This window comes from Strix aluco, chromosome 4, assembly GCF_031877795.1.
Source record: "Strix aluco isolate bStrAlu1 chromosome 4, bStrAlu1.hap1, whole genome shotgun sequence".
NCBI classification, from domain to species: Eukaryota; Metazoa; Chordata; class Aves; order Strigiformes; family Strigidae; genus Strix; species Strix aluco.
In genome coordinates this window covers 9999492-10015828 of record NC_133934.1, presented here as the reverse complement: position 1 = coordinate 10015828, position 16337 = coordinate 9999492, and the positions used below count along the sequence as shown (strand labels likewise).

The 16337-nt window shown below is 36.7% G+C and overlaps 1 protein-coding gene across 3 annotated transcripts in view; it reads left to right on the top strand.

Moving 5' to 3' along the window:
- ZFYVE28 (zinc finger FYVE-type containing 28) overlaps window positions 1-16337 on the top strand; it is a 158400-nt gene that overhangs the window by 131668 nt on the left and 10395 nt on the right. For 2 of the 3 annotated variants that reach the window (XM_074821962.1, XM_074821960.1), the window contains 3 exons: window positions 9567-9721; window positions 10290-10406; window positions 12042-12146. In XM_074821962.1, the coding sequence (XP_074678063.1) occupies window positions 9567-9721; window positions 10290-10406; window positions 12042-12146 (377 nt within the window). The remainder of the gene's footprint in view (window positions 1-9566; window positions 9722-10289; window positions 10407-12041; window positions 12147-16337) is intronic. The other variant, XM_074821963.1, reaches the window with a different exon arrangement.

The following is a 16337-nucleotide window of genomic DNA, read 5'->3' as shown; positions in this document are numbered from 1 at the left end:
TAAAATGACAGATTAATTCTGCATTAATGTTTGGTACTGACATTTTTGTTTTGAGCAATGAATTACTGTAGATTTTCTTTCCCCTTTTTTTCTGTAAAATTCTTTATGGAAAAACTGCTCATAACCAGAAAAAGGCTGGTGGTAATGGCTTTACATGTACTGTACTGGAATCACAGAAATGAAGAGCTCAGTGAGAAGAGTTGTGGGAAGAGAAAGGGGTTTATACCCTGAGCAAATCAGAATGACTTCTAGAATAGATGCTGTTCCTGCCTAATGATGTTGAACTGCAAACTGTCTGTGTATGTTTTAGGCACTGTAAGTCTGTGCTGTTTTGTATAGCTGTATCATTCAAGCGGTGTGAGGGAAATTAATATGCACATTAATACAGTCATAAACAGGCTGCTGTGTACAGTCTTCTTGCTTTGTTGCTAAATGACTTGCCCCAATAACCACTGAGCAGTACCAGTAAAACAAAAAGTCAGCATTGATGAGGTCTGTCAGCTTTTGCTTATGATTTTAGTCAGTGAGACATATGTGAATGAAGCAGATGTCTCTAGTTTTTCACCGCCAGGATTCTTCTTGATATGTTTCATGCCTATCTTGTTCTTCACCCTGCAAGACACAAAAATCAGATCTCCAAATGGTGCAGCATTTTCTCTGCTATAACGTTCCCCTTTAGGAAATTCCACAAGGTATTTTTGGGTATATTTTATGCATATCTTTGTCTTCAGTAACAAGTAACTGATGCAGATTTTATTTTCTCAAGGAATAACCCAGGGAGCTTCTGTGAAGTACTTGTTAACAAGCGCTTATTACAGTTGGAAGGTGAAAATTCAGTTGTCTGAAGTTTTTTGATCTTTCCCTATTAAAATGGTAAACTTCATATTTTAGCAATGTTAAAATATCCAATATGGTTGAAGTAAATTAAATCTAAAATATATTCCTCTCTGTGTAAATCAAGAAATAGGTTAGTATTTTAAGCTGACTAGCATCAGTGGCAGAGGAAATAAGTCTGTTCTAGCAAAATTGATAGACACCCCAAAATTTGCCATTTGGGGGCTGTATTCCAGGTGGCATATCATCTGCCTGGAGACTGACAAAAGTGTTAATAATGGGTTTGTGTTCTTGTTTCTACATAGTTCACTTGTAATTTTCACTTATAGTAATTTGAACACATTTACAATCGTGTTCATTTTAATGATGTGTAAAAATCTGTTGCTGAATGTCACTTGGTGTTCCCTATGCTACTAATAGAACAAAAATTACTAGCTTTCAGAAATTAGATTTTATTTTACAGATTGTTTTTTTTCCCTCAGAAAAACCCTTAGAATAGCATGTTTGGGAGTTTTGAGATTATGTGTAATTAACTAAAATCACTATAGTAACCTCAGTTTTTGCAGAGCTTTTGCAATGCCTAAAACCAAGACATGTCGTAAAACCACAGTTGAAGGAAAAAAGAGCCGATTTCCTTATACTTGCAGCTGCATTGAAGGTGAAAAATGAAGAGAAAACTTTCTATTCTAATTAAAATTTTAAGACTCCACCTAATACTTTAATTAGCTTTGACTTCCATAGCTGGATATGGCATTCCTGTGGGATTCTCCTAGACCCTAGGATACTTTAATGCTTCAGCTGGTTGTTCTGTATTATTTTTTGAGGGAATTGATGGAGGTGATATGAAAATGCTGTGCTAATAACTTTCCTTATCCCTTAGAGTTCCTCTTGCTGGAAAATGTTTTTCAGTGCCGCTTCTCCATCTTTGTCTGCCACGAGCTGCAACTCAAGAGAGTATCTGCTGGAATTGGATGCTAAATTAATTCACTTTTTACTATGCCAGTAGGTGCTTGCATATTGCAGAGGACATGGCTGAAGAGCTATATGAAATGAAATTAAACTCTTTACCCTTGGAAGTATTTGTATCCAGGTTCTGTTTGTTCTGTGTCAAGTTCTGGATAAGGTGTAGAAGCTGAGACCGATGCATTTCTATCCCTGTATCAGATACCAGAGCTGGTACTACATACCATTTTTTCATAAGTACTACACATTTTCTGTTTTTCACTTTCAGTTCTTCTAGTTCAGGATTATTTTTGAAGTTTAAGTATTTCTGTGCTCTAATCTCATAATTTGTCCTTTTGTACTGTGAGTGAACGTTTGAGAGCTTTAAATGAATGTTTGATTACAAGGAAGTGTTAGGAAAAAAAAGTCATGGTGGAGTTGAGAAAAGAAAAAAAGTAGAGTCTAAACAATATTCTACTTTATATTTTCAGTTCTGATTTTTATTGACTTTTACAGTACTTGTATCTTGCAAGATTTATCCCTTTTGGTTTCAGTTCTAAGAAAAACAGTAAATGAAGTACCTTGCAAGGATTTGACATCCAATTTGATGGTTAGAAAGCAGGCCTGTTGATAATGCTCTTAAGTTATTTGTTCATATGAACTCTTACGAATTTTTATCTATGATGACCAAAAAAGCTATTTGTGAGAGAGCACTGTTAAAGTTGATAAACCTTGCACTAGCAATGTTGTTTATTTTAATTCCCATCTGAAATACAGTATCTTTGCATACTTCTGAAAACCCAGGCCAGAGTGGTAATGAGTTTGAATAAACCAGTTGTCTAGGTAGAGTCTCTTATGGTGGATCTCTTTAGCAAGATGCTGCTTCCACAGCTGTGTTCTTTGAGAAGTCCAACATGGTAAGTACAGTGAGAATGCTCTGCAGTTTGAGGTTTGAAGAGCTGAGGAAGGATTCAAGATGTTCTTTCAACCGAGTAGGCAGCTGCAGAAGCTGCCAGGGTGCAGAGCAGAAGTTGTTGCTGTTGATTTCAAATTCAGTAGACTTCAATGCTCAGGAATTTTTCCTGATGGAAGGTATCATTTAGGACACATGGCTAATCCCCTTAGCCAAATTACTTATTTTAATCAGCTGACCTTGGATTGGCCACCTCTACTGGGGCAAAAGAAGCTAAGAAGGGGCTTCTGCAAATCTTGCAGTGAATAAAAAATAATTTACTGTGGAATTCAGAAGGCTGACAGCAGATGGGGCTTTTAGCATATGTCCTACCATGTATGGCGCTGGGTATCACTAATACATGTAATAATGCTGCTCAAGACCACTCCTTCTGGTGGCGCATAGACTGGTGGAGGGATTTGCATGCAGTTGTATTATTTGTTTCTTAAGACAAAGTTCTGAAGCCTTGTCAACACTTCAGAGGTTGGGGTTTTTTCCCCTCTGTAGCCTTTTCTCTTAAAATAGGGAGAAAATACCTAAGAGATTGCATTTAAAAACCCTCTTGACTTAAAATATTAGGATTAAAAAGTCAAGAAATAAAGTTCTGAATTAAAGCTTTTCTTAGTCTGCTTTAAATGTAGCTTCTGGGGTCATTCCTTAAAATATAGTCCTTAGCTAAATAATTATATGCTATTACTGAAATAATAAGACGTTCTGGATTTGGTTTAAATGACTCTAAAATAGAGTGTGTAGCCACCCCCTTGACTTAAAATAACTGCAGGAAACCATTAATCTCACCATTTTCCTCTGAACCGTATCAAAGCTAGTACGTGTTAGAAACCAAAGGGTTTTAACCTGCTGTTTATTGTGTTTATTGTGAGATTATCCAAAAAGAAATGCCAGAGGTATACAAAAAGCAGAATGGGAAGTAGTAACTTTTTTTTACTGCCATGGAGTCATACTTCTCTTACCAAATCCCTATCACTTTCCTCTTGTCATTCCTCATGTATACAACCTTTCTCTTTTCCCAACTATTGTCTGAACTTTTAGATGGCTTTTGGAGCAACTATTTCATCCTTTTTTTTCAAATTGGAACTCAGAGTTGACTACAGCCTTATGAAGTATAAAAGTAACAGTAACAGCTTGGGAAAAACAGGTTGACAGGTTAGTGGTGGGATTTCCAGTTACAGCCTACACAAATATCAGTGGGATGAATGTACCTGTTACTGAAGTTGGTTTAGAAATTTTTATTTACTTAAAGTATGAAAAAATTCAAATGGGAAAGAAAATCTTAAATATAGGTTGGATAAAAAGTTGATATTGTACACAGAGCATAAGGTGGCCATTAGCTAAAATCTGTATGAACAAAAATGAAAGCCGGGGAGCTCATGATAATATTTTTTGAGAAATATTGTAAGAACTAGAATATTCAAAATATACATATATATATATATAGGGAAATTCATGTACATGATATAGCTATACATGTATATATCTTTATCTTAGTTATTCAAAATGTGTGACATTTTAAGTAATGGACATGAGAGATTCATTAAGGCCAACTAGTGCAAATGAATTGGTGTCATTTGAGTCCAAAGAACCACACTGTTTTATCATTTGTGGGCAGTCTCTCATCAATTTTTTTAATGAACTATAATTGATATTTAAGAATTGGACTACTGTCACTTTGTAAAAACTTTAAGCATAGTTTATAATTGCAGTGGCCTTCTACGTCAATAGGAATGTGTGAAATCATAGAAAACCTTTTGCAAAGTTTTCACATTTCCCTATTATAGAAAGGGGTCTCAGCTGCTACTGTAAGAGCAACTTTTGTCTCAAAATGCATCCCTCTGGTTTTGCAAAGTGGGTAAACACCTGCATCAGAATGGTACCATTTAATACATGGATTTTTAATTCACTGTGAAGTGGATTCACAAGCTTTGAATTCATGCTACAGCAGGAAGGTGTTACCTGTTTTGTTGCAAATAGTTGTGTCCTACTTCTGTCTATGCTTGTGCAGTTTGGAGATTTCTAGAGCAAGTGAATAGGAATCACTGATGTCACAGGTATTTGTGTAATATAAATGGTGTAAGGATGGTCACTGAATTACGTGTTAATGCTTTTCTAGTAAACATTTGTAGCGTTGTTCATCAAACTTCTAAGTGTGTTCTTAGATTTAGCTGGGATGAGTTTGTCTTGCTGGAACTTGAACCTTCTCAGTTTAAAGGCACCACTGACAATCTCCTGAAATCTATACCTGAAAAATAGTTGTAATCAAAAACCTTGCCTGAATTCAGAGACTTAGAGGGTGGTCTTACTTTCCTTTTAAATTCAGTGCCACAATTGCATCATATATAGTAGAATAGGTGTGTTGGGTTTTCTCCTTTGCAAGTAGTGACCGCCTACTGCTTTTGATATAAGATTTCTAAAGACAAAGAAACAAAACCAAACCACTTTTTAAAAAGTTTTCTATTATTCTTTTGAAAACATAATTCAGTTGATTTCTTTGTATTCATTACGTGGGATACAGTGAGCTTTTACATTTTTTAAATCTGCCACTGCTGTATATTTAATGGATACTTAAGATATTCTGAGAGTTTGTGAATAATGAGAAATTCTTTCAGAGAATCTCATACATTCTGCATTCAGTTCAGAGCAGAATTCAGGTTTAATGAAACAAAGACTTCCGGACAAATTTGGAAGGAAACATCTATGAGTGGTCATAGATTTCTACCGCTGTTGACTATTTTTTGAGCACAAATGTAAAATACCTAAATTTGGACCAACTTTGTATCATTTGACTTCGGTTTTAGCCTTTGCTGCTTTTACTGTTTTTGGATGAGTGTCAATGACCAACAATACACCTCAAAGCCTACAGTATCACCGATGGTTACCTAAAATGGCTGGCTACTTCTGAAACTGTCAGTCATAACCTTGTTCCTGCCCTGTTTTCCATTATGTATGGATACTACTGCTTAACCTGGCTCACAAGTATCTTTTAGCACTTAAAAGCTGTGAAGAGATTGGTTTTACAGGTAAAAGGTGACATTATGTACAATTACTGTATTGGCTTTTATTTGCTTTTACATATTTGACTAATTTTACAGTCAAACCTTGAGACCAGTAACTGTTCTAGAAATGCATCTTTAAAGTGTTGAGAGAAGCTTGCTACTCTTCTAACATGACAAATGGAGAGTAATTTTAAAATTGCTAGATAAATGCTAGCCAAGTTAGGTAAAAAGCTAATTAATTATATCTGCCAAAGGGTATCTGTTCTTTTATCATGTATAAGCAGATTCCATGTTTGGAATCCACCTTTGACATAACATCTTATTTCTTGATATTCACCTTCAGACATGTTAACTTTTCAATGTTTTTACAGTCTGAAAAACAAATACATGTGAGCATTGTTTATATGATAAATATTTTGCAAGGGGAGTTCCATGCTTATTTTGGTCTTATCTCTTCTTAACCTAATTTCTCGGGTAATGCAGGGTTCCCTTCAACCAAGAAGTTGAGAAAATGAGGATCTTAGTATGGCTATTTGTATTCTGCAGTGATGCTTGATTCTGTACATATCAGCAGTTAAACATTCCAGATCTGAGTGTAGTCTGATATTAATGAAATGCTTCCTACACATCTGGTATCAGCTGAGAATTTTGAGCCAAATTATGCATGTTAGATAAGCCAAGTAGGAAAGGTTATTCCTTATTGAACTAAAAAAATAACTTATTTGAAAGAATAATTTGGAGAACAAGCAAGCTGAACTCTGTAGATAAAAATTCAGGTTTATTTTCTGTAGTATCCATTTTTAAAAATCATTAGTATCTTCAATATTTGCATAGATGTAAGTGCTGCTGTTTGAGATACCTTGTTACAAGAAAAGCTGTCTTTTCCTGTTTATCTGAAACAATTGCAATGTTTCTGTTCTTAACAGTATTTCTGACTGCCTCTACAATACTAATTTTCTGGCTATGTTCTCTAACAACAAGATGCATTTTAAAGTAAGAAACAGATGGTCATTAGTCATTCTCTGAAAATCATTTTTGTCTAAATCTAACTTGGTCCTGATGGTAAAGGCAGAGTAATTGTTTCTAACTCTGTAGTGTTTCTTAGGTCCAGTTTTAAATTATTCTGGAACATTCACTTTTCTCTTTGCAGTGGCACAAGCAATCCCAAATGCAAAGTATCTTCTATTCTGAACCTCTTTTATGTGGATATTGTACTTGACATGTGACTCTACATATAAAAGTATGTTATAAATGTGAGTGTGCATACATGTTGACCTTCCATTCCACAGTGCTGAAGCAATTTGTATGTGCTCTGTGCTAGGGATTTTTAGGACAAAAAAGTCAGTCTTGTGGTGTGGCATGACCAGTCTTAATGACACACCACAAAACCTAACACAGAATAGCCTGGAACAGAAGTAGGTTAAACCACATTCCTTGGAGGAATTAGGAAATAGGTAAAACTTCATTCCTCCCAGTTGGAGGAGACTCGGAAAGGCAAATGTTGTTATTAAAATTGGTCAGAGCTTGGTCAGAATTGTGGAATGAGCCTTTCTTCCTTTCTGCAAAACAGGTAAGGACCAAGGAGTTTATATTCTTGAAAAGCACTCTTCATAGCTCTCTGCCCACTTAACAACTTACTTTGGAATATTTCTTCAACTGTGATTTGAAGTGAAGAGTCATCCTTGAATCGGCACCCCTGCTTTCCCCTGCACTGAGGTTTTTGCTTACTGGGAGTTTCCAAGAGGCCATTGTATAGGGGTTACATAATTACACACACAGACTGCATTTGTGTCTGTCATGAGGTCCATGCTTGCCTTGGAGATCAATTTACAGTGATAACACACATTTGCACTATAAGATCAATTAATTTTAAAAAAAAAAATGTAGACCTCATTTAGCCATGTTACAAGGCAGATCAACTCCTTTATCTGTGTATGTGAGCATTTGTGTGAACAATCATCTAACTGCATACCATTGCCATTCAGGAATTGCTTCCTGGCTCTTACTACCTTTCAGTTTACTCCTTCATAAACCACATTCTTACATGACCTTTTCATTGTCTTGAACACAGACATTTCCACACTGACAGGCTTGCTATTATATATATATTTTATACTCCCTATGGAAAAGCAAAGGAAAAATTGAGAGAGATAATTCTCACTTGGTTCTCAGTATCTTAATAAACCTTCTTACTTATGGTGCAGATGGAACTGTAAACATAGAACTAACACCTTTTTACAAGAATTTGCTTTTGTTAATAGCAGTAGGTAACATGAACAAAATGAATGTCTTGCAAGCCTGCTCTTTACTCTGTCTTTGAAAGAATGGGAAGCCGGTTAAAGTACTCACACTACACATTTTCCGTTGATATTTCGATCAATAACTAATCTCCAGTATGTATTTATTTATTTCCAGTTCTGTTTTTACTAGGGCTTTTAAGATTGTATGACCTAATAAATTCATTTTTACATTTTAAAGGATTACCTGTATAGTCTACAGGTAGAATTTCAAAACTCTATCCTATAAAATTTTGTTATAAATAATTATAAATGTTACCTACATGTCTTATCCTGCAATAACTGTTCATGCATATTGCCATAGGGATGGGATCTGCAAGGTGGTGAATGTTTCAGCACCTAATGAAAGCAGATTAAACTCAGAATATGTTAGAAACTACTTCATTATGCATGCTATTTATGCAGTCAGTAACTTTTTTTAACATAGTAGTTGTCTGCATAGTAGAAAGTGCTGGAGTTTTGGACAGCCAAGGTATGATTTTAAGTAAAATATTCTAATTTTTGTATCATTGGAGAAATTAATTTCTTTCCAATATGTGGTGAAAATGGTTTAGTGTTTCTGTCTCTATATGTAGTTGAGTAAGAAGGCACATCTTCAGTCAACACAGTGAATCCTTAGGACTTCAATGTAATTACATCCTGCGTTCTACTCCCAGTTAAGGGTTTTTGCATTGGCAAAGGGCTACTTTTTCCCCAAGTACTTACTTTTTTTTTTCCAAAATACAGCTGGATTTACAAATAGTTTACATAATTCCTGATATTTGAAGAAGCAGGATTCCCACCAAAGTGTCCCTGCAGTCTCAGGTTGTTTCAAGCTTCCTCTCCATAAAGGCAGTGTGTGGTGGTAGAAATGCTGGCAACCATGCATCTGTTTTTTAAAAGAAAATTTAAATCTCTAGTGGACATTTGGTGATGCATTTTAATCTCTTGAGTTGATGAGCCATTCTTTTACAGTAGTTTGACATTTCAGCAATTTCTACAGTTAAGTATATAAGGGGACTAATCTACCTTTCTACTGTGTAAATTATATTTTATAACTCTTCTTTCTATTTTTTTATGTCAGGTTATATTTAGATTCTATTCTCACTATTTTAAGGTAACATAATTCAGAAATTCTTTTTTTCAAATTAAGTTTCCCATTAATAAATTTCTAAGTTGACTTCAGAACTGACCTTCTCATTTTCAGGTTGATATTCCCCTTTCAGATTTTTGGTGGAGTTATGCTCTCAGGACTGAACTTCTAGAAGAATTTAATGTGAAAAATGGCATAGCACTTTGTGATAGCTAAAGAAAATGCAGTAAAATACAGACAAATTATTTTCTGCTTAAAAGTTTTTTGCAGCTATGCTACAGAGGGAAAATCAAATGTGATGGTGATTAGATGCATGTTGATTAACTTCAAAAAGAATTTACAGCAATTAGTTCCGGTTTGCTATAGTGTCTTGCCTGAGTCATAAATCCTTTAGGATTTGCTGAACATCCTGAACAACTGAGTGAAGATTTACATTACTTTTTTTTTTTGTCTGACAGCAGTTTAATGACAAGTTCGTGCTCATCTGATGACATCGATCAGGAAGAAATCCAACTCGCTTTGCAGGCCGCTAAAATTGCGACACGAGAAAAGATCAGATCCAGATTTCATGGCAGTAATGATCTTATTCACCGCCTTTTTGTCTGTATCTCAGGTAGGAGAGTAGGCTTTTGTTCTGAACGTAAAAACTATTCATCCTTTTGTTTTGGTGCACGTAAAGTTATGGTAGAACAAACTAGAGATGAAGTTGCAGGAAGGCTGTGTTTTGGGGCCTAAGCTGCAGACTGGTCTAGAAAGACCTGTTACCTGATGGGAACTTACAGCATCAGCGATGCAGACATCTTAAACCTATAATGATGAAGAGGTTGGGCATGCAACAGGTTTGACTTCAAAGTGCTTCTTTCTTCTTGGTGATGTCCTTATGTGCTCAAGGGAAGAAATTTGTTGCAGCAGTTGTATTTTGATGCAAAAGGAATCTGTTTCCTGCCAAAGAACAAGGAAGATATGTATGAAATTGCAGGTAGCATAAGGATGAGAATGTAACTTGGCCATTATAGAAAATTAGTTTAAATGTTTATTTTTTTTATTCCTAACACGAGCAGCAAGTGATCCCCTCAGAAATAAATTTGAGGCCATTACTGGTAGCAATGGGCAAATGTAAATACTTTTTAAGGGCGGTGTAATAGTCTAGTAATGGTTTACCCATTTTCTCAAACTCCTAGGCGTTGCTGACCAACTGCAGACAAACTATGCTAGTGATCTGAGAAGTATCTTAAAGACCTTGTTTGAAGTTATGGCAACCAAACCTGAAACGGAAGACAAGGAAAAACAAAAGAAAGGTAAACAGATGTAAACGTTTGTTCTGTATAGTTCTGTATTTCTGCTGGTAACCTCATGGGGATCCATGAACTATTTGACTAGAATTTCCTTAACATTTTGTGAACTTCTTGACAGGACTCACTGTATAGTGATTTGACCTAAGTTTTAAAAAATAGTCATGGAAACAGACTGTAAACAGGTTGAAGTCACTGGAAGTATAGGTACACAGGAGTATGCCTTGAGGCAAATGTTGAAAGAGAGCCTTCAGAGTGCATCTGCTCATTTCCATATTCCTATGTAATAACAGAACAGTGTTTGTAGCACATATAGTCATAACATAATGTATGCGGGGTTTGGACTCCATAGATTTCCCCACACACACCACCCCCCCACACCACACACACACACACATCCCCCCGGTATTGTTTCACACTGGACGTGTTTTAATTTACCAAGATGCCTGTGTTTTGATTCTGAAGTTTACATAGCTATGTAAAAAAAGCAGACAATAAGATGAGAATGCTCAATAAGATGCTGAAATCTGGCCTGTCCTGAAGAAATTGCAGAATGCTGAATTTGGCTTCAAAATAGAAAAATATTCACTTTTGAATTCTAGATAAATAAGATAATGAAACCAGAACTAGATCATGAGCCAATGCAAGACATTTGTTCTGTCACCATTTTGATTATTTCTTTTTTCAAAGAGGCAAGTCTTCTAACTTACCTAAAAATAACCGTGTCATCCCAGCAAGACTGCAATTACCTTTGTCCTTCGTTATGATTAGAACTATCAGCATCTGAAGGTGATCAGAGCTGGGTTTTTTTTCTCCCTTTCCTCATGGTTGAAAACTTTCACTTTACCTTTCTCCCAGTTTCATTTAAAAGCACTGAAGATTTTATATGAAACACTAAGTTAAAAATTGGTTGACGTTAGCAGAAAAACCTCCAACCCAACTCTGCACAGTGTGCATTAGTCCTCTATTACTTCTGGTTGAAAGTTCCACAACATTTTTAAGGTGGCAGGATGTCATAATGTTGAGACTGGTTTTTTAATTGGGGAAAAAAAAAATGGAGTTAGACTTGCTAAAGAGAGGATCAAAGAGCTCCTGAACATTCAAATAAGAGTAATAAAGAAACTGGAGCTGTAATAAATTATCACTAGGAAATATATGTTAGTCAACAGTACTTGGTTGGAATAATTTCTTATGGATGAACTATTACACTTTAAAAGGTGTTGACAAAAGTAAGCATAAAGAAAATGAGCAAATAAAAGTCAGGGACTTTTGGGATGAAGGCTCTCTTTGATACCTGTGATTTGATGTGTGTGATTCACCATGGGAATCTCTGTTTGTTCTCATATCTACTTCTTTGTAAAGGATCCAAGTTAAGAATTGGGAAATAAAAGATAGGATGCAGCTAAACTGCTAGAAGAGGACTGTGTGTCCTGTAATAGCAGCATCCTCCATTTCTGTTGTCATTCTAAAGAGTAGAGGAGACTCTTAAAACACTGTTTGTGTCAGGGCAAAGAAAAAGCAAGAAGTCTAAAAAGGTATATATAGATGCTACTGTAATCTAATCCCAGAAATCCAAACATGAATATTTTAAGTGCAAATTGGAAAAATGAGAGTTTGAGTACTTTTTGGTTTGTTTTACAGTTAATCAGGGTTTAAGGAATGCAGCGTTGGAAGACTGTGCTTTATGTCAAGAAAGTATATCATCCTCAGAACTTGCAGCAAAAGCCAGAGATGGGGACTTTGAAGGTACTTTCTTTTCTTCTGAGAAGTAAAATGAGACAACACTGATGTAGAAAAAAGTAATCATTAAAATGAAAAGAAACTTAAAATTTGGCTCTGGCAAGTGACTATAAAATGTTGTCATATAAAATGTTGTTCAGAGTCAGTCAGATGATAAACTGAGCGTATTTCTTTCAGATTTTTTTTTCTAACAGCCTCATGAAGCGCTGGTCTACAAATTGTTGTATCAGTATGAATTCCTTTGTATCAGTGGAGAAGGGTTCTGTATAGTAAAGGCTTTAATATGGTGTATGACATTACATCTGACAAGTTTCAGAGGGCTGTGTAAAATGCAAAGCCTTAAGTAAGGTTGTCTCAGCTAAATCTAAAGAGATCTTTTATGTTGTTTGCTATATGTGGAGGTGCTACTTTTTCCCATGGTAAAAGTACCTTTTGTATTTTCTTCATTTTTGTCTTTGATCAAAAAATTTTGGTGGTTATTTTCATATTCTTCACCATATTACTTCAAAGAAAAAGTTAGTTTTAGGTAAGGCTGCTGAGGCTACTCAAATCTCACTGCATACATAGTAAGAGTGAAGGAAAGTGCATATGTAAATCTCAAAAGTTTTGGTCAGGACTTGAGCATTCTGAGAGCTCAAAAGTTTTTTTTTTTTCTTTTTTTATCTGAGCTGCTGCAGGAGTGCTTAGGACTCAGTTCTGGACTATTTCCCTGGTATGGTAAATGTTGTATAAAAAATGGATTAAAAGATATTGGAGCACTTGCAATCAGAGAATAAGAAAAGAGAAAGTAAATGTATGAGATGGAGCAAACAAGAAGGCAATCAGCTTTGATCTTCAGGGCTAAGTGGTGGTTTCAGCACACCAGGAGCCCAATTATCAGAGCGGTGGTATCTCTGTGGTCAAGTGAGAAATGCAAGTCAACTGTGAAACTGTATCTGAGCTTCCCAGAAATTCAAGTATGCAGTAATTTCCCTGTGCTTTAAAACTTTGATCTATGGTTTCTATTTGTCCACGTACACAGCTGTTCTTCCAGTGAGAGGTTCTGAATGCAGGATGACTGAGAACTAAGCAGTGTACATCTCTGCTTGTATGCAGAGGGGGGGTGACCAACAGAAAAGTAATGTTGGTTCATGTCATTTGTAGTAAAGATCAGACATCACAGAGGGAGGGAAAACCTCTTAAAAGATTAGGTTTTAGAGTAATGCTGCATATTTATAAGGTATTTTGTGCTTATATAAAACCCATAGTTTGCTTGCTCACCCTTCTTCTGAAGCTGCTGGCTAAAGGATCTCGAATCTATTTAGAACAGTAAGGCTAATTCATGTGTAATGCACTGTAGAAATATTATCTCTTCTGGAGGAAGATGATTTGGTGGCAAATAAGGAACTATTTAGTAGTCATTTTAATTGATTTTTTCTATTGTGCCATAATTCAGAATGTCACAGAAGGTGCAGTAAAGAACAAATCTTGAAGCTAAATCCTTACCATGTATAGTCTGTATTGGAAAAGAATGCAAGAGATTATTCATTCTCTCCCGTTTCAGTTCGTATTCTTTTGTTTTGAATCAATGCCTGATAACTCTGAATATGACTTACAGAACTTGAAAGCAGGTTATTCTGAACTGCAGGATGCTGAATAACCTTCTCACAGCGGATGTACATTTTGTCACAACAAAGTCACTTCACTTTCCTGGCATGTTACTCGGCTTTTAAGGTTCTTCAGCTTTTCATGGCATCTTCTGTTGGCACAGGGAAGGTTTCTGTTTGGAGAAGTACAGCCTATGGCTTGGGATGTTATTTACTGAAATAGAAGACAACAGTGTGGGTGCTTAGGTGATGTTATGGCTGAATAGGAGTGCAGTAAAGGGGAATCTTTGGAATTACGGAGGCACCTGCAGCACCCGGGCAGTGTGAATCAGTTACGTCCATGCCATAAGTGAATGGTAAAACCCAACCTGTAGTATTAATAGCATATGCAGATAACTAGAGCAAAAACAGCCCTCTTGCCTGCATCTTTGTTCCGAAATAGCAGGTGCTTCAGATATGCCTGCATAACGGCAAGCAGAGCCTTGTGGGATAACCAAGTCCCTTTTGAATAAGTAGACTTGGATGCCAGAATGAACTTGGCTGCCTTGGCACAATGTTTTCCCATGCTAGCACATCCTCTAAACAGCCAGTTAGCCAGTGCTCCTGCAGTTACTCTGCTTTTGATACCCATGCTTGCTCACTGGGAACGCTTGGGCATGTTGGAATCAATCTCCTTGCAGACTCTCCCTGGGAGTCTTACTTGACTTGTAAGTGGTTATGCTGTAAATACGTACTTGTACACATCAGCACAGCTCCTCTCACTATGTGAACTAACAAGTGTATTCTGCTGTTATTTGGCTTTCACATTTGCAAGAATTTTCTGTATCACAAAGAGACAGAGGGTGCTGGGGAGCATGGAGATGAGCTCCACCTTCCAAACCAGAACAAACCACAAAAGGTCTACAAAAAGGGGCATCTAAGTGGGTCAATTGTTGAATCTGTGGGAACTGTAGAAACACCCATTCTGTCCCCTCACCTCCAATACACTGCAGGCCCCTGTCCCTTCAGGTCACAAGTTGTCATTGCTGGCAATGCTGTACAGATTTTTCTTCTACTGAGGTATGCAGTGATAGTTAAGAGGATACATGGTTTTGCTATCCCTAAGGCATCCAACATGAGGCATAAATTTACAGCAATATTTTAATCTCAACAGCCATGTGCCTTTTCCCTCTTACAACCCCTTCCCACCTACCTCATTTTTGCTGGCCACTGTGGAAGCAACAGCCTCTGGCTTTGGGTGATGTTTGAGTGCAGGTGGAAGATGTATGGTGGTTAAGGCAACCTTTGTTGCATGAACATTGTGCCCTATTTCTTGCAGCAAGCCTGATGGGTTTGTCCTCCAGGCCAAATCTGGGCCACAGGCCACCAACAGGAGTATACCGCAGTTATCACTGTAAATGGGTTCAATGCAATGTCTGAGAACGTTGCACCAATATGACAGCATTGCACCAAAATTAATTACATCCTTTTTTGTACGTCATTTCTATACTTTGGGTCACTCTTAATGATTTCAACTGAAAGTGAAGACAATTTAAAGCAAATGAGCACACCACTAGCTCCTCCCTTCTGCCATTGTGGCAGAACATGAGCATGTATCAAATTGAGAAAGTCCAGCAAGCTACCTGCCAGGAAAGCTTTTTCCATTTATCAAATAAATCCCTCTTACTGAAAGTACCAAATGTCTCAGATTGCATCCAATCAATGGTAATAAAAAAAAGAAAGCAAGCCCAGCAACCTGAACAAATAAATGAGTAGTTTTAAGATTCTACTGAAGGTTCCAGCCTCTACTAAGATTGTGAAGATGAATCACTTGTTTTTGTCAGATTTCTCATTCTTGCTGTATATAAAACCCACCAGCTGGTCTCGGTTGTAAAACAAATATGAGTGTTTATTATGAGCAAACTGACATTGGAAAGGGTGTAAGAGTTAAATCCTGTGACCCTCTGAAGGTTGAAATGCAGTAAACTAGAGATTAATTGGCATTCCAAAACAAAAGCATTTTTGAAAGGACAGATGAGCCTATGGTCTATATGTTCATCTTTGCTGTCCTAATGGTCTAGGACTTTTTTCCAAGGAAGCATATATATTTATACTTCATAGAGTATAACAAGTGCTGTATTTTTATAGGGAGAGAATGTAAAACAAATACATTTATATTTTCCTAGAATGTAAGATGAATTTATACAATATTCCGTAAATAAGTTTTAAATATAGTAAAATTTCATGCCCTGGTTGTATTATGGAGATGGCAGCCAGTGGGGACAAAATTCTGTGTATAAACTCAGAGAAAATTTTAGTGGCAGCTGCTCAGAAAAAAGCAGGTTGGGCTCTTTGCTACCAGTGGTGCTTGCTCTGAATTGCAGTAACAGCGGAAGGGGCCTGTGTTCCAGGACCTTTTGTGGTAATGCCTTTCTCCCTGTGTCCTGGTGAGCTACGAGGCAGCATAGGGAGAAGGTTATTGGAGAGTTCCTGAGCTCCAGTTTGGGACAAACCACTCTTGGATAATAAGCTGGCCAAGAAGTTTGCACAGGGCTGAGAGTGGGTAGCGTGGGTCACACACGAATTAAAGGAAACCTCCACATTTGAAAATGTAAGAAAATGACTGTTAGGT